Here is a 24,670-nt window from a genome sequence, read left to right as displayed (position 1 = left end):
TTCACGCTTTTAATAATAGAACATATTCATAGTAAAAAAAAAAAGAAGGTTGTGTGGGAGTATACGCCTTAGCGCGAACATGAATGAAAATAGGGGCCGACCCTGCCAGCAGCACCTTTGATCCCTTTATAAAAGAGAATAATTAAAACACGAACAATTTCACAACCACGGCGGATGAATACAGAGCAGCTCCAACAAGGCACGCATACCAAGTGAGACACGCAATCTCGCTTCAGTCTTACTGTACACAGCAACATAATTGCTAAATGGACCTGATAATTGATCAACAATGCCAGGCTATCCACAGAACAACATGAAAACATGCTGGGAAAGGAAAGGGAGCTGTGAGGGCTGGGGTCAGTGAAGGTGACCTAATTGGCTCCTCGAGCTTCAGGACTGGTGAAGGTGAAAGTTGGGGGTCCTGATGGACTCGGCAGTGAAGGAACCTCATAAGAACTCTGAAGTCAAACAACAAGGAAAGGGCATATTTATGTAGAGCTGCCCTGAGGCGGCCAGCAGTAGGTTCATCTGAGGAGCTATGATAAGAGATTGGGAAAAAATACACGAAGACAAGGACTTGGAAGGTTTTGAGAAGACAGTATATAGTGAAGTCACAGGAACTGAAAGAAGGAGAGAAAGTTTATTGGAAAGATGAAGGATTTAGTTGAGGGGTTGAGACTCAAGGTGGGCTGGTATGCTCGGCCAAGCCGAACTCTTCCAGGCAGGACACCAGCATGGGAACAAGGGATGTGGAGCAAAGGAGGAGAGGAGCAGAAAGGGTAAAAAAAAAGAGAGACCTTGGCAACAGGCAAGGCATCTGAGGGGAGTCGAGGGGGCTAGAGGGGTGAGAAAGAGAATGGGTGAGAGAAAACAAAAGAAAAAGAGAGTGTACTCATTCCCCAAAGCGGATCCAACGCTCCACTGCACTTTCAGTCAGTGGTTCATCCCTCCATCGCAGACAGTAACAGGAGGAAGAGCAAATGAGATGATTTAAATCAGAAATAGATTCTCCAACGCCTGGGCAATACAAAATTGGGAATTTTTGTATACATTTTGATAGTGTTTAAAATTTCATCTTTAAAAACAGTATGCCAGTTTTACTCACATCTCACAATTTATGCTAACGCTTAGTATATGTGTGTGAGCGTGCATCAAAAGTTTCTAATTACAACATGCTCAATCAACAGTGTTGAGCATTGTAACCAATCACAGACATGTCGGCTGAGCGCTGAATGCAATGACCAAAGCATTTAACTTAGTCAGTGACACATAAAGTCTGATTTATACTGGCCACAAAAATTATATTTACAAGAACTCAAACTGAAATAGTTAGAGCAGATTAATAGTTCCCAGCATGCTTTGCTTCAGTTCAGTCTCTTTTATGCATTTTTACACAAGACTTGTGTAAGGGGAGATCTGTTTGTGCTTGCTGTTATGTTGAGACTTAAAAATAGTTTCTGGGGGTTATGCTGAAGAATAGAGCCTGTGGTTAAGTCAAAGATGGACCAATCTTTATACTGCTCTGTTTAAAAGTAGTATTGACATTTGTTGATTGCATTGATAGTGTTTTATTGTATCAGCACATGTGCTTTAAGCAGCTAGTTAGCTAGCAGGAAAGAGAAGAGTCAATGTTATTAAATTAAATGGTTTAAACCAATATGGTTAAGTTTCACTAAGCATTCAGAACTATTGATTTTTAAACTTAAATGAAGTGATCGGTTTCCTCAATTAAAAACTCATTACAACTTTTACGGTTTTACAGTGCACAAAAGGAACAATTAACACCATATTTACTTAAAGGTACCAATATAAAAACAATATAAAAGTTGTCTATACTATGCAATGAATCTGATCTCTAAACTGTGTTTAAACGTTGTTCGTTTTAATGAAAGATTTGCGTGTGTATAGAACACACTTGTGCGCTGAATGAAAAGTCCAGCGTTTTAAAAAGACATTAATATCCCACGCATACTACTGTACTGTTTTTGATAATGATGGGGGCAGGTTGGAGAAAAAAATCCCCTAAACCAACAGAAAATAGCATAAAAAGAACTAGTGTAGCAGAACATCTTTAGACCTGAGACCAAATAGATTAAAAATGCAAAAATATTGAGATTTTTTAGCTGTATTGCCCAGCCCTACGTTTTTTTCTGGTCAATATAGATGGCAGGCTTTCATCCAGTCACACCATCTTCCTCCGACTGCCTCCCCCATTTTAACTCAGGAATATTTCATGCGATGTGCATATGACCTGTATCAAAGTCGTCCTCATATTCACCATTAACCCTCAACCTTGCATGTTCTCTTTTTCGCCTTCTCTCCGCCAATCTCTCGCTCTCTTTCTCTCCCCGGCTCTCATCAGGTCAGGATAGTCTCTGGGGTTTGACAGCCACGCTGCAGATGCAGCCCTGTTAGAGCCTGTTTGAAAGAGGACTTCAAAACCAGTGAAACAGGGAAGAACTCAAAAATCACGCCACTGTGGAGCATTTCATCACTGTAGGGTTAACACAGACACCAGGGTTCTCATCTCGCAGGTCTGTTCTGACGGTCGGTCACAAACATGAGCAGGGAGAAAAATAATGCTAAATGCCAATGATGCCAATATAATATGCGATATAATAATGTAAAGTGAAAGTATCAAAATAAATATGCTGTTTTGAAGGAGGAGAAAATGCTTTGGAAGCCAAAATGGACAGGCTGCATGAGATGCCCTTATTTTCCTAAAGTATGAGCGCAAATACACAACAAATCAGATAGGACCCAGACTACACGAATGCACGGCTTATGACAACCACAATGAGTTTTGTGAATTATTGGCTGCCGAAAGCATGATACCATTGAAATTAAATTCCGGATAATGAACAATTTTGGTGTTGTGGTGGGTTCCAAATGATGTCCAATAAAAAATCTGGTCCTGAAGCAAAACCAGTTGAGCACCACTGCACCACAAGGTTCTAGACCAGCAAAATCACAGATGCGCTCATGAACCTAGCAATTGAAATGTTAAGATTAATCACTTCTTTTCCATGATAAACAGGGTTATGGGGTCAGATATGTACACACTCACACATATTATACGCTACCATTCCAAAGGTTGGCATCTGTATTTAATGTTTTTTAAATAAGTATCTTATATTTAACAAAGTTGCATTTATTTGATCAAAAGTACAGTAAAAACTTCAATACTATATGGGATATTATTAAACAATTTTCTAATTTAATATATTTTAAAATGTAAATTATTTCTGTGATGGCAAAACTGCATTTTAAGCAGCAGTCTTTAGTGTCACATGATCCTTTAGAAATGCTGATTTGGTGTTAAAGTAACATGTTTTTTAATATTATCAGTGTTGAAAAGTTGTGCTGCTGATAACTAATATATATATATATTTATTTATTTTTTTTTCATGGAATTTTACAAAATATTTCTGTCACAATTGACCGCTTGAATATATCCTTGCTGGATAAAAATATTAAGTATTTAAAAAACAACAACAACAAAAAAATCTAGCCTTCCATATTGTTAAAATTATAACGAGAATCTGACTGGCAAGTTTTTGTGATGCACAACTACTTCTCAGTAGTGATTAAATCATTTAATATTTCCCATAATTTGATTCAACAACAAAAATTGAGCGCTGCAAATTTGTATTTGCAAACAAATTATTTTCATAAACCAAATTACTCACGGTGCATAATGCTCATTTTGGAGTACTAAACACTAAATACAAAGTAGTTATGCAGAGAAAAGCAGGAAGACTTTCAGGGACTGTGAAGGCAGCCATCCACAGCCTCCAAAACTGTCACAAATCCAAAAACACATTCAGACTGCCTCACGAAATAAACCAGCCCTGCCACAAATATGTCCTTCCCCTCTGCCCCCTCCTGTGATAAACCCACCTAAGCTCCAGTATGTGGCGCATCCCCAAACCCCATGTTAGCCTCAGCGCTAGCCTAACAGCCGCTAAGCTCTTCATGCGGCTCTGATGTGTTCAACCGTTTCAGACCGTGTGTGTCTGTTCATTCAGCCATGTTGTGTCTAACCTGACTATTAAGGCTCTTCAGACAAACACCTACTTGGTTTCCCACTTTGGCCATCTGGTACCCCCCTATTTACCCCTTAATCTCATTCTCTACAACCATTTCCTGTTCACTGCTCTATATGACATTCTTGAAGTGGTCGTCTCAGCCTCCTTCAGGTCTCGTTTCCTCCCTGTTTTTTCCTAAAAGTGAGCAGGATCCAAACCCTTTGTTAATGGATGTTATTCCGAAGTGTAGAGGAGGAAACAAGAGGAACACGCGCGCACACACAAAAACAAACAGGACTTCTGACCTTAAGCTTCCTTTCTGGTGCCAGCATTTGCGTGGCTCTTTCTATCTCTCCACAGGCGCCAGGTGTGGGGCCACATGTGGTTAGGGGCTTAGTTTGTTTCCTGTGAGGTTATGGCTTTCCACACATGCTAAACAACCTAGTGAGTTCATGCTAGGAATGTATTATTCATTTGTAGTGTGTGAGAGAACCGTGTTCCAGTTGAAAGAACAGCACCAACCCGCAGTTGCCTTTGCGGGGACAGAACAAGGTTGTTCTGCAGGTGCAGCAATTCGTGATATTGATTTGAACATTTTTCAGGACAAGGCTTTTGTGGCATGGAAAAGCTGTAACTACACCCCAGAAAATTAATTTCTATCGTTATGCTGAGGAGAACTTGACAAAGACTAACGCTTCTGACTGAGCTAAGCTGTATTCGTTTGTCCATGGCATTTTATAACAACTAACGCAGGGGAATTTCTTTTGGTCAGTGAAAAAGTGATTGTGGAAAGGCCATATTTCTGGTTATTAATATGTTGCGTGTTCCTATGTGTCCTAATGTGTTATGTGGACCTATGCATTTATAAATGTGGGTTTGTGTCTGTCAAAAGATCAGTGCTCTTTTATAAACTTCAGATTAGAAAGTCTGATTTAAAGAATAACAAACAAAAGCTTTATAAGAGATTTAAAAAAATTATAATAATTACAATGCATTTTAAATTTATTAACATAAGAGGAGTTTCAAATAAACATAAATTATTCTAAGATCAATAACAATTTTATTATGTTGCATCCCAAGGAAGGACTAAAAACAAAACTGCATAAAGTTGTGTGAAAGCTAATTTTTTATATTAAATATCTTCTAGAAAATATTTTAATCATTTGCTTTAGCACAGCCAATTATTTAATTAATTCTGTTAACACACTATATTTTTTCTTAGATTTATAAATTAGTCTTTTTGCTTTAAATTATATTTTACATTTTAGGAAGGGAGTCCCTCACAGGACCATCTTCATATATCCTAAGGTCATCAGGAGGTTTATTAATTTTTTATTTGTTGTACATCTATTTTTTTCAGTCATGAAATGTTTACAAGATTTTAATCATAATTTCTTTGTGAAAACGTTCATATACAAGCTTTTCACTCAGATAACCATGTATGCCGGATTCACAAACGAGACCCATTGCCTCTTAATTCAGTTCATTAATTCGTTCATTAGGCTTGTTCGTTCATCCATTCAAGCTAATACATTACGGACAGACGCTAAAGATTGACCTACATGCTCCTGTAATCACCATGCAGCGGTGTAACGTGTGCAAAAAACCTGTTTCTGTGCTCTGAGAAGCTAAGGCTTGCTTGGAGCGCGGAGCTTGGCTGCTCCTCTGCAAAGCTGCAGGAGATAGGTTTGTAAAGTCTTCTAAAAAGGAATGCACCGTGTGTATGTGTATGGAAGAGGGGGGTGTTTAGCATTTAGCAAGGCACAGAGACTTTGCCAAGTCTTTGTGTGCCCCCTGTTTTCAAATGCGTTTATCACTGGGCAACGGTGCGGCCCGGGGCTCTTGAGGCCGGAGCTCAAACAGAGAGCCGGGTCTATTTTCTGCCTGTTAGCACAGCGCCCCGTTCACCAAGAGTCAGCAGGACCCACAGCTCTACAAAGAACAGGAGGGGATGACTTTAGCATGCGGTGTGTGTGTGTGTGTGTGTGTGTGTGTGTGAATAAGTCAGGATCTGAAAGAAGAAGATTAGCAAATGGCCTTCTCAGCCTCTATGCGAACCTGTGCTGATGCTCTGCTATTGAAGTGGACACTGGCTGCTTTTCTTGCTGAATACAGATAAAGCTAATACCTACATAAAATAATAGCTTTTCAGTGAATACCCCCAAGCATTTTAAAAGGCTCTTTTATAGTCTTTTTTCACCCATTTAACACCATGAAAGAAACTTAGTACCTACTTCAGGCTGTGAAAGAAACCCCAAGAGTGAAAAAAAAAAAAAAAGAAAACGAATGAGAATTTTGTTCATTATAAACTACTAAAACACCAACGGAGCGCAAAAGAGCCACAATTAGAGAGTGCAATTTTGGAAAGTGTGCAAAGGGATTGTTCACCCAAAAATGACAATCCATACACTTGTTATCATTTACTGACCTCTCATGGCACTTCAAACCTGCATAACTTTCTTTCTTCTTCGGAACACATAAGGTTATATTTTGTAGAGCTGTTATTGCGCATACGATGGAAGTCAATGGGGTCCAAAACAAAAATAACGGTGCAGTCCAAAACCAAACTACATTGGACCCTATTAACTTGAGTTGTATGGACCAAATTTAATGTAAGAATTACTGTTAAGTTATGGCCTGTTTTATTTCCCCCCATAACTTCTTTCAAAATGCTGCACAACGGAGGTTTGCTGTTAAAATTAAAACAGGAGTGAAACAGGATATTCAGATGTATTCCTTTAAAAAAAGTTGTTTAACCTGTATAACTGTTATTATTACTTTGAGAAGTACATTCTACTGTACAACGTAACATGTCAGAATTTCTTGAAGTTAAATGGAACTTATTTTGTAGGTTTCTGTGTATATGATTTATTCATTATTTATTTATGAAATGATGAAATGCAGGTGAAGTGAACTAGTGCAGCTCAGTTGTGAAATGTCCTCATATAGTGAGACACCACGAGCGTCACACGAGCTTGAGTGGGTGTAGTAGACAAAAGTCATTCACACAGGGATGCAGAACATACAGACTTCATATTTAACAAACAGCTTCTTTCCTCTTTAATAGTCACATACACTAGTTCATGTTACAATTTGACACTTGACTTTTGATTTATTCATCCAAATTGCCAAATGCCATGATACAGTACATGTAATACAGTTAATTAAATTTTTACGACTTTATGATTCCGCAATTCAATCCATGTTTTTTGCACTGCCCTACGTGGTAGGTGTTGTATTGGCTATAACGGTCACATGAACATCTCTGAATCGGTGCTTGTGGGTGTCCAGGGGGTATGTAAGGCCAGAGGTGCAGTGATCTGGGAGTCAGCCAATCTGGAGCCGGGCGCTACGCCAGCCCCTCTCCGCCCCACCCTTTCCTCCAAACCTCAGACTAATGATGGTTCTGGCTGTTTTAAAAACCTTTTGCGTTCGCTTTAAATACAACTTCCTCCTTTAGCTACCGTACAGCCGACGGTGCCTTTCCTCGGAGGGTCATTAAAAGGCCGGGAAATATGACCAAAGGAATGAAAAAAAGGAAAGAGCACACAATGGAAAGTGCGTTTGGAGACAGGTGTCTGCCTGTAGGATTGGCGTAGCGGCCGCTGTAGTGGTCTGCGGTGCGCGTGCCCCTCTCTGATCTGCAGGCCCAGCTGTCGATGGTAAGTGGGTTAGGGCGAGCAGCCACCAGAGTTACATGCTCCAGTGTTCAACCCCGCTCTGCACTGAAAAGGGCGCCTGCTAAGCAAATAAGCAATAACGATAAATCTGAGCTGGCTTTGGGCATCCATCATTGCGAAAGTGGGTCACAGTTTTGATAGGCTAGGAACTCTTGGCTGTTTCTGCCTCTCTTTCCCGCACACATCCCTCCTCTCTTGCTCTCTCCTCCTTATTTAATCACTACATAGTCCGGCTCTTTTCATTACCTGGTCCATTTCCTCTTTAGCCATCCACCTGTAAAGAAGACTTCCTTGTCCCTGACTTTGCTTTACATTAGGGCTGGGTGATATATCTGACGATATGATCATGCGCATCTAGTCAGTAAATCTGGTTCCGTGATTAATGCTTAATCGCCATCAAATGGCCTTCGATAATGAACATGATATTGCGTAGCTTGTCAGTGATCTACGGCTCTGTCTATTAAATGCCGCTCAATTTGAAAACGAGTAATGGCGATTTAGCGTTAATCACGGAACCAGATTTACTGACTAGATGTGCATGGTCATATCGTTAGATATATCACCCAGCCCTAATTTACATTTGAGTATACTTATATATTATTTACAGTGTATACAACACATTCAAAAGTTTGGGGTCAGTAAATTTTTTTCCTAAAAGAAATTCAGCAGGAATGCTACTTTGCTACTCATCTGTAATACAGTTTATTACAACTGTATTCTACAGTTTAAATCATTCTGTGCATTCTGTGTTCATACAAATGTGTGTTACTTTTCCCCCCAACTGATTCAGATCCAAAGTTACCAATTACCTCTTAAAAGCAAATAGCCACTTAAAACAATAATAATGTGCAACATCAAATTATCACTGCATGGAACTAGTGAAATAAGCTACAGAGAAATGGGTATGGCAGGATGTTTTAAAATGATTTAAAAAACGGACAATTTTTGGACAACGGGGAACATTTGATTACCTGATTTCACAGTGCAAACAAAATAATGACAAAATGTCCTGTTGTTTGTTGCAGTCGCACCTAGTAAAGACAAAAATCAGATCCGATGAAGAAGCTTTTAGGTTGCATTATAACATCATGTCTCGTTAGGAAACAATGAGAGAGGTAACAAGCCTCAACTTTTCTTCCCCCCCCCCCTCTCTCTCTCTCTCACACACACACACACACACTGTCAGAACTATCAACTAAGAAGACATGAGGCATTATCATCCGGAAGTGGAAGAGGGGGTTCATTGGTCCTCTCATCTTGTTCATTCATCCTTTTATTTGTGGTATTGTAGCATTTTAATAAAGTTCAGTCTTCCCTCCCTTCACCCTCCACATCACTTCCTCACTCTCTGCACTCACTTCCTTTCCTTGTCAACAATTTTCTCTCTCTCTCTCTCTCTCTCTCTCTCTCTCTCTCCCCCTTCCTTCCCTTCCTCCCAGTGCCCGTTTCTCCTCCTCTGGCTCTTCCTCTCTCACACACTGTTTATTTAAGCACTTTCACGGTCACTGCATTGTAATCTCATGGGACAAAACTGCCCTTTCTCTTTTACACTACCTCGCTCCTTCTTCCCTCTCATCCCATTCTCTCCTGGTAACCTTCTCCATCTCTCCCTCAGCTCCTCCTCTCCATCTTTCTCTGTCAAAATGTTTCAAATTCAAATTCAGAATGGTTTTTCCTGAGCTGAAAGGGCATGAAAGAGTGCTGGCGCTCGGCAGCCTTGAGCTTTGTGGTGCAGTGGCCAGGCAGAGAGCCGGAGTAGAGCCAAGCACCTCTGAACATGCTCAGGTCACAAAGGCCCCAGCCGCACAAAGAGAAGAACTCGCTCCATACAAAAAGCTGCACCCACGGCCTGCATTAGGCACACATAGTACAAAAGGCTAAAAAATGCCCCACACAAAACCCAAGAACCCAAACCACACATAAGTCTTCTGTAACACAAAAGAGAAACTGAAAACAATTAACAAAAATCTTAAGTATGATAATATAAGATAAAAGGAATGAAATAAGTTACAATACTAAGATAAATAATAAATTGAGGTATGTAAATACAATACAAAATATTAAATATGAAGAATAAATAAGAATAAAACTAGTACAATTAATTAAAATTAATTTAATTAAAAATTAAACGTGTGTGTAATTTTTATATATATTTTTATATTTAATTAATAAATACTAAAATCATAAATTAGGCAAGATAAAAATAAAATGCAATCAAAGTTCAAATGAAATTATTGATAAACAACAAAAATACATCAAGTAAATTGTTTTATATTAAAAGTATACTTCTAATGTTGTAATTACAATAAAAAAATAACATGATGAAGTAACTTAAATACTAAAGAATAGTAAAAACAATTAAAAATAGCTAGAATAAATTAAATAAAAATATAAAAAAATCTAATATAAAACAATTAAATGTGTTGTATAGATACAATAAATAATAAAAATAAACTAATATAAAAATTGTAATCAATACCAAAAAAAAAAAAAAAAAAAGTTAAATGTATAAAATAATACAATAAAACAAAATATCTAACTCAGTCAAAAGCAGCTGGCTGAAGTGAAACATCAGGGTCACCATTAGATGTCTGTAAGCAGGAGGATGCACTTCATGTACAAAACACTTTTGAACGGCGCAGACAGTACTGAACAACAGCCGAGCCGTGAGGGAGGCAGGGCCAGGGTGGGTTCAAGGAGCACACACATTGTGTAGCTATGGCTTCCCCCATGCCCCATGCAGAGAGAGAATTATCCACTTAATTCAGGATTACTGACAAGCAGCTACCACTAGAACAATGAGACAGTCCAGTGCAGTCTTTTCAGATAACATTACAAAACCCATCATGAGTGACATCTTTTTTTTTTTTTTTTTTTTTTTTTTTCTTATGGATATATATGAATTTTTGTTTTGTTTGTTTCTATTCTGCTATGTACAATGCTTTGGCAATATGTACCTTTGTATGTCATGCCAATAAAGCAATATGAATTGAATTGAATTGAATTGACATCTTCAATACAAGTAACACAAGTACAGCTGCCCCCTCATACTCACAAGCAGAGATGCAGAAAGGATTCAAAAAGTGGTAGACACATTGATGTAGGAGTATGGATGATCTCCTCATAATAATGTGGCGAGATGAATACAGAGATTTGTAAATATAATGATTGCTACGCCCCACGAGCATCTGCAGAATTATTCATCACTAAGTTTCTAACAATGATAAAGATGCTGCAGATGGTAACCTTGAAGATTAATTACTAAAATTGATTAAAAGGACGAGAGAAAGTAGAACTAGTATATTTTTTTTCAATCTGTTACTTGTGTGGGCTTCTTCTTTTTTTCAGTTTCTCATTTGATCAGTTCATACTAAAGGGATACTTCACCCAAAAATGAAAACTACCCCATGATTTACACACCTTCAAGCCATTCTAGACGTTTATGACTTTCTTCTTTCAAAAGTGAATGGTGGTCAAGATTTTGAAGCAAAAAGTGCTCCACACAGCTCCAGGGGGATAATAAAGCGAACAAATGGATTTGTCTAAGAAAAATATCTAAATGTGGTGGTAAATCAGTTATTTTCTAAGATTTGATTGGTTTAATGGGGTACACATGCTTCATAAAAAAAAAACTAATTTTTACCTTTAGATTACACCGCTGTTTCCATTCTCCTAAATACGGACTATTGACTTCCTGGTTCTATGAAGCCCCTCCCGCAGAAATACACAATTGGTTCAGATTGATTAGCTGGCCCAGGACATGTTGTGATTCGCTAACCTTCTAGTGCACATTGTCTGGAAACATCATGCCCCTTAGCATTATGGGTAGGTGCATGTGCTCCGGTGTATTGTAAGCAATGTTGTCAATATTGCCTTATCAATTTAAGCCCGAATCAGAGAATATTAGTGAAGAGGATCGAGCAGAAGCACGGCTCCTCCAGGACGTTTCAGAATGCCTGTTTTTTTGCTATCTCATACTTTATAGATATGCTGTTCTTTGTAAATGCTACTGCTGTTTATGTTAGCTTTGGATATACTGTTTTACCCTTACTAAAGCTTTAGTACAGCAGAATACATTACTCTGTTGTAGCATTTTTGTAGAGTAATTGTTAAATTTATAACAGTGACAATCTACTACAACAACTCTTTTTCTTCTCTAAAGCAGCCCAACATGGCCTCACCCCCTTTGTTTCATGTTCCCGTGGGAATTTTAGGGTTTGTGATGTCACCAACCCAGGAAGAAGCTTGTTGTAGTCCCTACCAGCTGTGTGTTGTAGACCTTAAAAAGAGAATTCTGTAAAATGAAATATTTCCTTTTGCAGATGTGGTTTATGTTCAAACAGCAACGCTTAAACACAAACTAAAGTTTAAAAAAGTGAAATCATAATCAAGGACCCCTTTAAAGAGAACTTAGAGAGTGTGGGCTGCTTGAATTTATGCTTCAATAATGAGGTCCAAGTTTAATAGGCTAGAAGTGAAGTAAAAAAAAAAAAAATATATATATATATATATATATATATATATATATTTTTTTTTTTTTTTTTTTTTTTTTTTAAATGAATTTACAATGGTGAAAGACTTCTTCCCACAGGTAGACTGCATGTGTTCTTGCCTTGTTGGATGCTACTCATGATCAATAATCACGTTCATTACATATACGTGTATGCCAGTGAATACGGGACAAACTGCCTTCCGTATAGCTTTCATACAGAACGCTTCTTTGATGCCTTAAATTCGGCATGATTCTGTATTATATGGAACGTTTAACAACCCCAGTCCTACGTCATACACTGGAAGGCCACTCTCTAGTGAATGAGAGTATGACAATTAGTAGTAGCTAGAGATTATGACTCATGAAGTTTTAAATATGGACACAGATGCATCACTTCACTTCAGGAATCCTTTATTAACCCCACGGAGCCGTGTGGAGTACTTTTTTTGATGTATGGATGCATGCACTTTTTTGGGCTTCAAAATCTCGACCACCCTTTAACTGCCATTATGAAGCTTGGAAGAGCCAGGACATTTTTATTATAACTCTGATTGTATTCGTCTGAAAGAAGAAAGTCACATACACCTAGGATGGCTTGAGGGTAAGTAAATCATGGGGTAATCCCCCAAACCCCTACTAGTAGCATAATATATCATCTTAGACTAGTCTCAAACTGATGTCTATGAATAAAATTTCAGAAAAAAAATGCATTTGATCCCACAGACAGTGCAATAATGATGGCAAAGCTGCCCACCATATGAGAAACGGTACAGAGAGCTCTGCAGGAAATCTGTTCAGTGTGTTCCAGACACTAACCACAAGACCTGCTTGATGAATAGGACCCAGTCATCATCAGCACTGGTTGTTTTGATTGCGTTCTGCTTCCACACAGAGAGGACAAATCGGTTTAATAACCGGAGAATCATGAGCTGCCGGTTTGAAGAACTGAAACGGTTATCAGAACACATCTATCAGAAGCACACACCCTGACCTGCACGTGCACACAAGCTGTATCCCGTCCCGTGCACACATGGCCTTGCAACAATGAGCAAACCAGCACGATACCCAGCATTCCATGCATTCCGCTCTAGACTCTTCTACACGTATCTGCTAAACTCCAACACCACTTATAATGGACTCCCCACACACACACACACACCCCATTTACAATAACAATTGACTAGTCACCCACCCACAGAATATGTACATTCAAACAATACATGCATTCAAATGCAGAAATGCTCATGCGTATATGATGCAAATTTGCATAAAAAAATTAAAATTGGGTGAGGAAAAAATTATTAGAAATTCGCACACAAATCATACAAACTAACAGACAAAACTCACAATATGGTCATTTTATGGTACACACTATTCCCCAAATGTTCTCCCTTAAGGGTAAGTAAGCATGACGAGGGTGTTTCTCTCCATGACTGCACAGTGACAGTGATAGTAATACCTGCTGACATCTCTTCCTCCCCGTCTCTCTCTCCCTCTCCTCCTCTCACCTCACCCCTTCTTCCCCCAGAGGGGCTCCCCTACCGATTCAGGCGCCAAAAACTGTTGATTCTCTTCCTGCCATCCTACATAATGTGCTTGCCTTTTTTCCTGCTCATTCAGAATGGGCAAAATGTATTTTTCCTTCTTAGCAGAGAGAGGGAAGGAAGACAGAAATGATGCAGGGAAGAGTGGACTATCAGGATGTTCTGCTCTGACAGTGTGTGGACTAGAAAATGAGAAATGATGAATTGTCAATTTGAGATCAAATTAATGTCAGATTATCGACGAGTGCCTCAGACAACGCTCAGGTTCAGTTTTAGTGGCCTTGGGTCTCAGGTAATATAATTAAAATCTGCTTTTGTGCATCTTATGCTAGACCTACATAAAAAAAAAAAATCACTGTTTATTGTTTTTATCTTTACTCTATTGTATTTATTTGTGCTGTTGCTTGTAGTTGGATGGAATAATCTTCTCCTTTTTTCATTTTATTAGAAAGTATAGTTTTTCCATAAACGTAGCACATACTGAACTGTACCGAAACCGTGACTCTAAAACCGTGAAACAAACCGAACCGTGAAAAAGTTGAACCGTGCCAACCCTAATATTCCTGCAGGTCTTTTCTTTTATATGTGCAGATGCCCTTTGCCAGAGATGAGGTGTTGCAGATAACACTAGCAAATCCATCATTTATTAGACTATCGATTACATTTTTATCAAGGTATCACGTTTATTTTTGTAATCCACTCCTACTGAACATAACTGAAAGCCAATTCAGAAATAATTTTATCCATCAGCCAGGCATTAATATAAAGTAATAATAAATAAATGAAAGTAATGGAGCAGTGGCCAAATCAGTCAGCAGGATTTGAAGTGATTTGGGTCGATTTGGGTCCTAAACAGATTTTAGGACCCGAGAAGACCTCTCTTCAAAAACGTAGAATGAAATTTTGAATGAATGTAATAAAAGACATAGATTGTACTATATGTTAGCTTGCTTATTTTGCTCAAGTGCAGGATTTATTCGAGTCAATTTGTCATATTAACAATAAGTATTGTTATCCTTAGTATTGTTAAGATAAGTAAATATCCTTCTAACCACAAAGTTTAGACCAGTAGTTCCAACAACACAACTTTGTGATGCTGTGCAAGTGTTCGTTGGAAATATTCGGGAAAATCATTGAACTTTGTTGGTAAAAACGTAAATCCTAGCTGGCAAACTATGCTTTTAGGAAGCACAAGCTCAAATAATAAGTTGCTAAAAAAAACACCCCAAAAAAGCTGTTTGGCTGTTGTTTAATATTAAACAATTGCCCATAAGGCCTTACTTACATCAGCAAGAAGGAAAGTAGCCTAATTTCAGAGAAGAATAAGTTTGATGATTGTGATTATGAAGACAACATGCACAGATTAATCATTTACAAGGCCAAGAACATGCATTGATTAAGAAAGCAGGGTCAATTTTGATTTCATGTTGACTTTAAAGGGGTGATGCAGGAACCAGATAAGCAAATGGCTACTTTTCAAATTGCAAGATAAAGCATGGAGAAAATCAACAATGTTGATAAGAATTGGTTTAACAGAAAAATAAGAGTCTGAACCACAAATCAACACACTCCCATTATACACACACACACACACACGCACCCACACACACACACACACACACACGTACTGCCCTTCAGTCAACCACAAATGGTAATGTGTTGACAGACAGACTTACAGCTCTTTATAAACTATATTCATGCAAAGCCAAAAAACACCTAAATTAACATTACAGCTAGAGGCCCACTAGGTTTATTCACAAATTAATTTACAACAATATACAGCCCTATTCCTCACCTGCTTTTACAGCCTACGCTGTGCTAGAACATATACTGTTACAGAACAATAACAGCTAATGAAATAGTGATATGCTTTGCTTTTTGGTAATGAGTAACTACGTAAAAAGATATCTCTAAATGCTGGACCATTGGTTGGTATATGATTGACTTTTTCTATATCATAGGCTACTTCACACAAATTTGTGAACTTGGGAATGATTATTGGCCCTTTAATTTTCACAATGAAAATAACAAATAATTCTTTCAGACAATAATACTTGTATTTTATTTATTATAATAATGGAAATGACTCAACAGAAGGAAAATTGCAATAAATCCTCCCTTTAAACAGTATGTTTTATTTATTCACTCGTATCAGAGCACAAAAAACTTATATAAATGTACATGATTTTACAAGAATAGAGTAAAAAAATATAGACTATTAAATATAAAGAAGAATATACAATATAGACAGAATTTTTAGCAGCCATTACTCCAGAATTCAGTGTCTTCAATCAAATCATTTTCATGTTGATTTAGTGAAAAAAACTTATTCAGGGTAGAAACTGTGATACCGTGAAAGTTGATTTCACTAATTCCATTCAAAAAGTGAAATTTGTACATTATATTTATTAATTACACACCTACTGATATATTTCACATGTTTATTTCTTTTAATTTTGATGATTATAACCGACAACTAAGGGAAATCCCAAATTCAGTATCTCAGAAAATTAGAATATTGTGAAAAGGTTCAATATTGAAGACACGTGGTGTCTGCTGCTGGTGACTGCTGACTTGACAGTTGTCCAAATGACGACCATTGACACATTGCTCAAGGAGGGCGAGACACAAAATGTCATTGCAAAAGAGGCTGGCTGTTCACAGAGTTCTGTGTCCAAGCACATTAATAGAGAGGCGAAGGGAAGAAAAAGATGTGGTAAAAAAATGTATACAAGCAATAGGGATAACCTTACCCTTGAGAGGATTGTGAAACAAAACCCATTCAAAAATGTGGGGGAGATTCACAAAGAGTGGACTGCAGCTGGAGTCAGTGCTTCAAGAACCACTACGCACAGATGTATGCAAAACATGTGTTTCAGCTGTCACAATCCTTGTGTCAAGCCACTCTTGAACAGCAGACAGCGTCAGAAGCGTCTCGTCTGGGCTAAAGACAAAAAGGACTGGACTGCTGCTGACAGGTCCAATGTTATGTTCTCTGACGAGAGTAAATTTTGCATTTCCTTTGGAAATCAGGGTCCCAAAATCTGGAAGAAGAGAGGAGAGGCACACAATCCACGTTGCTTGAGGTCCAGTGTAAAGTTTCCACAGTCAGTGATGGTTTGGGGTGCCATGTAATCTGCTGGTGTTGGTCCATGGTGTTTTCTAAGGTCCAAGGTCAGCGCAGCCATATACCAGGAAGTTTTAGAGCACTTCATGCTTCCTGCTCCTGTACAACTTTATGGAGATGCAGATTTCATTTGCCAACAGGACTTGGCACCTCCACACAGTGCCAAAGTTACCAGTACCTGGTTTAAGGACTATGGTAACTCACCTAACCTTAACCCCATAGAAAATCATGTTCATACTTTTCAGTTGGCTAAGATTTCTAAAAATCCTTTCTTTGTATTGATCTTAAGTTACATTCTAATTTTCTGAGATACTGAATTTTTTATTTCCCTTAGTTGTCAGTTATAACCATCAAAATTAAAAGAAATAAACATTTGAAATATATCAGTCTGTGTGTAATGAATAAATATAATATACAAGTTTCACTTTTTGAATGGAATTAGTGAAATAAATCAACTTTTTGATGATTTTTTATTCTAATTATATGACCAGCACCTGTGCACACAGACACGCACACACACACACAAATTATTTCAAAAATAGCATTTATTTTGAATATAAATCACTGTAACAATGTAAAAAAAATATTTACTGTCACTAATTATCATTTAATGCATTCTTGCTAAATAAAAGTATTAATTTATTGAAAATTATATTACTGACCTCAAACTTTTGAATAGTAGTGTATAATTTAATTATGCTTGTGCAAACACAACTAGAACAACACATTAGAAAATGGGAAAGAGTAACTGATGCTATGGCAAGGGAGGAGAGGAAAAAGATAAATAGTGTCTGAATTCACAGACATCACAAGCTGGCACAGATCTATATAGGGTCTAGCTTAAACAGTATATCAGGCCAAGGCACTTCTCTCGCTGTCTCTCAGATAATACATGTCCATTAGCAGAAAAAGGAGGACACCACACAAGATCAAAGTCTCAAAGAGACAGAACATCCTATGCATCCCACAGAGGAAAGAGAGTTGTGCATGTGTTTGCATGTTTGAATGTGTGTGTGTGTGTTTCCTGAAAAAGCAGCTTTTCCTTTAAACAATTTTGCATGTGTAATATCGAAATCCAAAACAATAAGATTTCCGGTCCGCATTTGATGCCTCACAACAGGCAGTGCTAGAAATGCAATATCTCCCAGCCAGGCTAATATGATTGTACAAACAGAGTAAAACCCCCATGTCACGCAGTAATTTGGTTTGCCCGTTGAAGTGTTGGCGCAGGTACGGAGTTGGAGGTATTTTCAAGAGGGCACCATGAGGTTAAGTCCAGTGAAAAAGAAGAAAACTGTTTTTAGTTATGAATCCTCAACCATGGCCATATCCACTCCTGCATTCCTCATCAAACACTAACCGGTGCGAACAACTCCCCAACAACAGGAATAAAAAAAACTGAAAATATGCAGTCCAATTACCACATGCAGTGTTTTTATGCTGCAATAGCATTAACGTGGTGAATTAGCTGCTTATTGTTAATAATAAAATATATCTTAGGCTTATAAATGCAAGGAAATTTGCTTTTATCAAATTTCCAGATGGCAAATGGTCACAAATGCAACAAAAAATAAACGTGACGATTTAGAAACTAAATGACTCATATCATCTTGTGAGCTTCAGTGATTTGTGAAATGCCTCCTATGATCCAGTATGTTGCTGAAACTGTAAGCAATTTGAATAAGACTCACTCTGAGCTGAATTTACAACTGAACTGCAAGGTGTGTGTGTGTGTGTTTTAGCACAGTAAGGTCCAGCAAGTAGAAGCAAATCGGGTATAAAACTGTAAGGTTAGCATGTTAGAACAACATATATTTTTTACTTATGAGGCAAATACAATAAGGATCACTGGAGTGACATTAGCCCCTTTCACATTAGATATTTCTTTGACTCCCATAAACAGTTCAGAGTAAATGCATCATCTGCGTCAAATGTTATGATAAAGCCAAAGGTAGATGTCTTACGTCAGTGCATTCTGAACAAGTACATGCTCATAATGGTAATCTTGTTCTGCATTCGCACTTTACTGGTTATTTCCCGGTAATGTTACAACTTCTCGTAGATTGCCAGAAAAAAACTGGGGGAAAAGAACACTAAATACAACTCTAAAAGCACTATAGTTAACTAGTCTAGTCTTTATATTACAATATCTCTGAACAGTGACTATTGTTAGAGGCTTAAGTAAACAGCACTTAAAGTTTCTGAACAATCATCAACAATGCTATATCAAGCATGTCTCTAATTTGGCAACTAAAAATGTACATTACTGTAACTCCAGAACATTTCATTTTTGGGGACAATGGTTGTTTTGTCTTGGCACTGGTACACAATTTGCTTGTTAGCTGGCTAAAGACACTCTGTGCCTCCAAAATTTCTTTAGTAAATAATCTATTTCTTTAGACACCAAGAAAATTTACACATTACACTTAAAACTTCATTTTATCTTCCAAAAGACACATTCAGGCCACCGGCTGGCATACAGACTGGCAACATACCCGGCCTCTAATAACGCAATAGCACATGCAAGCACATGCAAAACCAGCCATGCAAAGGATAGCGAACTTGTGAGTGATATTGATGTGGTCATGCTGAGAGAAGCACTATAGGCCAATGTGGAGGTGTGAGATAATAGAGAGTACTTGCTGATAACATCTGAACGGTGGGTATTAGCCAAATATCCAGGCAAGGGGGAAAATATGGAAACTCTCTCTTCGCCTTATCCAGAGGGATGGCTGCGAAGCCAGCCCTGCGCAATCCCACAGAGAAATCTGAAGCTCATATGATCACAAAATTATAATATTAAACAGCTGACAAAACTTTCTCCAAGGTAGATTGAAAGGTCATCCCTACCATGTCTGGCCAAATTCCACTGCTCAAGACCCATTTTATAAGATTATATCCGTTCCATGCATAGTCCATAAACGTATATCGGCTGGGACTCCTTCAAAGAAGCAGATTGGACCTCAGCGAATCGGGAACAAGCCAAATCTTGTCTGTAAAGTCCCTCTATGAACCTCCAAAATCTCTTCATGCCCACTGGGCCGGGTGGCCTTTACAGACTGATAGGAAACCACGGAGGAAATAGGAACATCTCCAGAATGATGCACAGTTACAAATTGAGCAATTTCAAAAGTAAGTTTTCAATCAAGTATGTAAGCCAAGGAAAATATAGCAATACAAAGAAAGGAAAATATGCCATGAAATTTTATTTTTTTAAATGGGAATAAAAAGCAGAGACTTTATCTAGCTTTACTAGGGTATGTTTCTCGGAACATATTTCATAGTTACACAGCAGGAAAAATGTAATGACATAGTTCAGGTTACAGAGTCCAACGTTGAGGAATATTTCCTGTTTTCGCAACATTTTGTTTTGATTTATGCAATCAAACTAGTTCTTAGTTCATCTACATTATCGGGAAATGGCCATTCATGACACTGTGCTGCAGATTGCTGAATGTTACGGGCAGACACTGGGCAGGACAGACAAAAACAAGCATGAAGTAAATATAGTTCCATTCATATGGATAATTATACAACCCACTAGGATGCATTAAGCTATAGTCAACCACATAATAACCAGCGAGAGAGCGAAAGCAGCAGGGAGTTCACTGAATGCGAGCCTGAGTGTGATTATTTCTGAGTAGGTTTGTTGATTACGGTTCACAGGTTCTCGTAGCTAATGATTTATAGAAGTAGTAGGGAGATTATCCGAAAATTGTGGAAGTCCTCGCCAAGCACGAGACGTGCTTAGGGGTCCAATCACGGCAGCCCTGATTGAGCAAAATTATAGTTGATCTTCAAGCCTTAATTTAAATTTGCATGCGCTTGGGTGCGTCCGCCCCTGTGCTGCCTGAGAGGTTCGATCCCGCCTCTCGCTGTTGAAACTACGAGAAAACATACTACACTGTATTTGGAGAGTGTGAATGGGGGGTTGATGTGCTTGTATGCATGAATTAACACTCGTGTGAACACACAATACACTATTACGCACAAACACAATTTAAATTATTCAAAGTTCCTTGGGTATTAATTGATGGTTTATTTCAAAATAAGCAATTTAAAAAAAATACAGTTTTTCGCATCCTGTTTAAAAACACGTAGCTGTGAGAGGTAAAAGAGAGTTGTTGAGAAAGAGGCATTTGGAATTTCAAGAGTCGAAGAGAAAATGTGTTCAAACTTGTTGAGTAAGTGACTCACACGAGAGATGTACAATACAGATATACAATGATGAATTTGGAAAATGTAGATGTTTAATATCACTGACGTACTTAAAAAACGTTTCAAGCTTGTGCCTAAAAACACTAGTTCACCAAAAAAGGAAGCTCTTGTCGTCATAATTTATGAACAAATCTGGATCTTTTCAATGAATTTTCTGATCCAGTTCCCAAACCCAGTGTGAATGATTTGTACATGATCCTTGAGCTCAACTCGGACTCAATCTGTCACAACAATTAATTGGTAGAGTATTTTGAAGTAGCTATTATTTTTATACTTTCAGTTTTCATTTCATTTGGTTTCGATTTCAATTTTAGTAATTTTTTAGCACTGTCTTCAGAATCTCTTTTTGTGTTCCACAGAAGGCAGGCCATACAGGTTTGGAAAGAGAAAAGGACAAAAAGTTTCATTTTTATGTGAACAAAAACAAAAACAAAAAAAAAGAAGCTCTGACTATGTGTGTGAGTAAAAGCTCCTTTCTATGTTCATACTCATCCATTGCATCAGGTTTCAAACTTTTTGGTTAAGTTTGTAAGAAAACATGAGGAAATAAAGGGGTGAGCTGAGAGAGCGTGACAGATAAGAGCCAAGCACACTTTATAAGCTTTATCCACCTGGCAGGCCATCTAAAACGTCAGCTGATAAACCAAAAGCAACAAGTTTCTCACAGCAGTTCACAGCTCAGTTACAACTGAAAGGCAGGAGTGGAGATTAAGGAGAAAGAAATATATATATATATATACACACACACACACACACACAAAACACAGAGTTAAACAGAAACCTAAGTATTTCTCCAACTTTTTTTCCTAAAGTATTGATGTGATGAAACACTGCAAGCTGAACATGACTACCTTGCAGCACTCATGCCTCCAAAAACTGAGCCTCATTAATCTGGTTGTATTGCACAATTTGGTGTAAACAGCAAATCAATGTCTGTGCAATGTATTCATTGTTTGCAGCACTGGAGAAGCATGAAGCAAAGGAGTTGACGTTTTGCCTGCAGATGCCTTCTGTTAATATACCACATCACTGCATAACAAGACTAAACATGACTGTGCTGAATGCACGTGTAGATTTGTGTATGTGCTAGCATGCAAAAAGTATGTTAGCCCACAAGCTAAGAGGAAATTAATCTTTCATTTCGTTCATATGAATAATAAACTGAAAGCCAAACAACAAATCTGTAAAACTTTAAAAAGCCATTTTTCTCTGATGAGAAATTAATGAGCTGTGACAAAAGAACTAGTTTCAAGTGTTTTAACAGTTTGTATGTCACTACATGAGGCCTGTTGCTGTTGCTGGCTTCCTGTGTCCCAGGCGTTCCGAGAGGGGCGGAGCACAGCTGGCCCTTCAGGCTGTCCTAAACTGAACAGCCAATCCAGAACGAGCTAACACCTGGTCTGGCAGGTGAGCGTGCCACCAGTCTACAAATGACACCAATTAAACCATTAGAGAGAAAGATAGAGGCCAGATCTGTGGCACTACAGGAATAGAGCTGATATGCACACATCATTAACATTGATTAATTTAAGTGGTGCTACATTCAGCACTAATTGACCAAACCTAGAGAAATTGTTCAGCATACTGTAAAGAGCGGAAAGGCCATTGGATTTTACAGCATATAGTTGATTCTCCCATTTAACAGAAACAAACGCTCTGACCCCTGATCCCAATTAATGAATTTGGAACACAGATACACAAGATAATTATGAACCGCAGCCGCTTCACACCAAAGCGGTTTGTTTATCTTTTGTTTCGATCCTCTTCGTTTGTTTTCCTCAATCTCATACTGCAAACATTCACATAATGGACATTCTTAGACTCTAGATCCAATTTTCAGCATCTAAAAACAGCAGTGTTAATTATTATTTATATACTATTTTAGTATGTATTAATATTTTTAACTAGCTTATATTTTTATATTTTCAGTTGTCATTTTAGTTGAAGTTTTAGTAGTCAAATGTTTTTTTTTTTCATTTTTAATTAGCTTTTATATGATAATTTTGTTTTAGTAATTTCAAATAAACGTATTTTTATCTAATATTTGTATTTTATTTTAGCGTTATTTTAATTGCTGAAAACTATTTTTTATAAATTTTAGTTGACAATAACAACACTGAAAATCACACACTGTTTTTGCCAATATTAAAACTAAAAGTATGTTAAGTGCATGAAGTATGAATACAAACTGGACTTACTACACCTGACCTACAACCTCAAAGCTACCTGTTATTAATAAATATGACATTCCTCTCCTATGGCCTTATGGGATAGAAAAGAGTCCATGTAAATCTATAGAGATTAAACGTACTGTTGTTTGCATTATACTTATGAAAACACTGGGTTTTTTTTTTTTCTTTAGCCCTAAAACTTTAATGATCAAAAATGACTGAGTGTACCTTAAGGATAAACAGATCAAAGTTTGACTGGTGGAAAGAGTGAGGCATGGGAGGACACGTTACCACACTTAAACCCTCTAATAGGTGCAGGGCTGGAGACATGAAGCAACACAAATCTGGGAGCGTTTTTGAGCTTAGTCACTTCACATTCACTGGACTGAGATCCCGAAGAGCGCCGCGCACTGAATTACGCAAAGTGAACGCAGCCGCAATCCTGCGTAATAAGGGTAATTGGAAACAGTCAACACGATGAGCTTGAATTAAAAGTAATTGTGATCTTACCGTGTATTTGTAGAGTTCCAGTATACAACGTGTCTCTTTGCTGTGGTTGACATAACGTGTATAAACAGCGCCAGAAGTCTTATCATAGCGAAAACTTCAGAGCACCTTGGCACATTCATGACAGATGTCGACCAGGTCTTGTGAGTCGCTGATGAAACGAGTTTAAACTGAGATGAGACTCAGTTCCCAGTCAAAACCAGCTGCAGAACTTTATTAGCCGTGAGGAGAAACACAAATCCCGGGTTTTAGCAACATTAAATGCTTTCAATAAGCAAAAGAGGCATGTTCTGCTTACTAAATGCAACAGGAGGTTGCATGCTTAAGTTTATAAAAATACAAAACACATGCTGAGAAGTTCATAAAGATATTTTCTTGCGAATCCTTGTGACGTTGAGTATTTCCTTAGTATTCCACTTTACGCTGACATAAATATAACTTATTTTTCTTCAAATGTAAATCCAGTGTTGGTTTATAAATTCCAAGTTTGACAACAACTCCAAACTTATGAAAGGATAAGGACGCAATTGTTTGTATTCGAAGGACGCTCTCAATCACGGCCGTTTAGTTGACAGTGATTAGGAGTGACTGGACGGCGTTTCTGGGCAGGGCGGAGGACACGAGGGCGTGTCCTTAAAACTTTGAACCAATCAATGATATAGGGGGTGGGGCCAGCATTCCATATTTTTTGAAGGTGTGCTGCTCAGAGCCCTGGCAGCTCCACTTCCACTGAATGTGGGACAAAAATCTTTAAAGTTTTTTTTCCCCCTGTGAACTTTTGTCTCTTGCAGTAATTTTGTTTAGATTTAACAAATGTTACACTGTTGATGATATATTTTTTTTTTTTTGTGACTTTATAACCAGAATTTATGGAATGAAAGTGAATGGCGACTGAGACATCAT

General features: G+C 37.9%; 1 protein-coding gene across 2 annotated transcripts in view; it reads right to left on the bottom strand.

Moving 5' to 3' along the window:
* LOC113060223 (ephrin-A4) overlaps positions 1-24,344 on the bottom strand; it is a 43,283-nt gene extending 18,939 nt beyond the window's left edge. For both annotated transcript variants that reach the window (XM_026229125.1, XM_026229126.1), the window contains exon 1: positions 23,771-24,344. In XM_026229125.1, coding sequence (XP_026084910.1) covers positions 23,771-23,889 — 119 coding nt within the window. In that variant the 5' untranslated portion in view covers positions 23,890-24,344. The remainder of the gene's footprint in view (positions 1-23,770) is intronic.
* Between the last annotated feature and the right edge of the window lie 326 nt (positions 24,345-24,670).

Source organism: Carassius auratus, chromosome 41, assembly GCF_003368295.1.
Source record: "Carassius auratus strain Wakin chromosome 41, ASM336829v1, whole genome shotgun sequence".
In the NCBI taxonomy this organism is placed as follows: Eukaryota; Metazoa; Chordata; class Actinopteri; order Cypriniformes; family Cyprinidae; genus Carassius; species Carassius auratus.
This window is presented reverse-complemented; position numbering and strand designations above follow the sequence as displayed.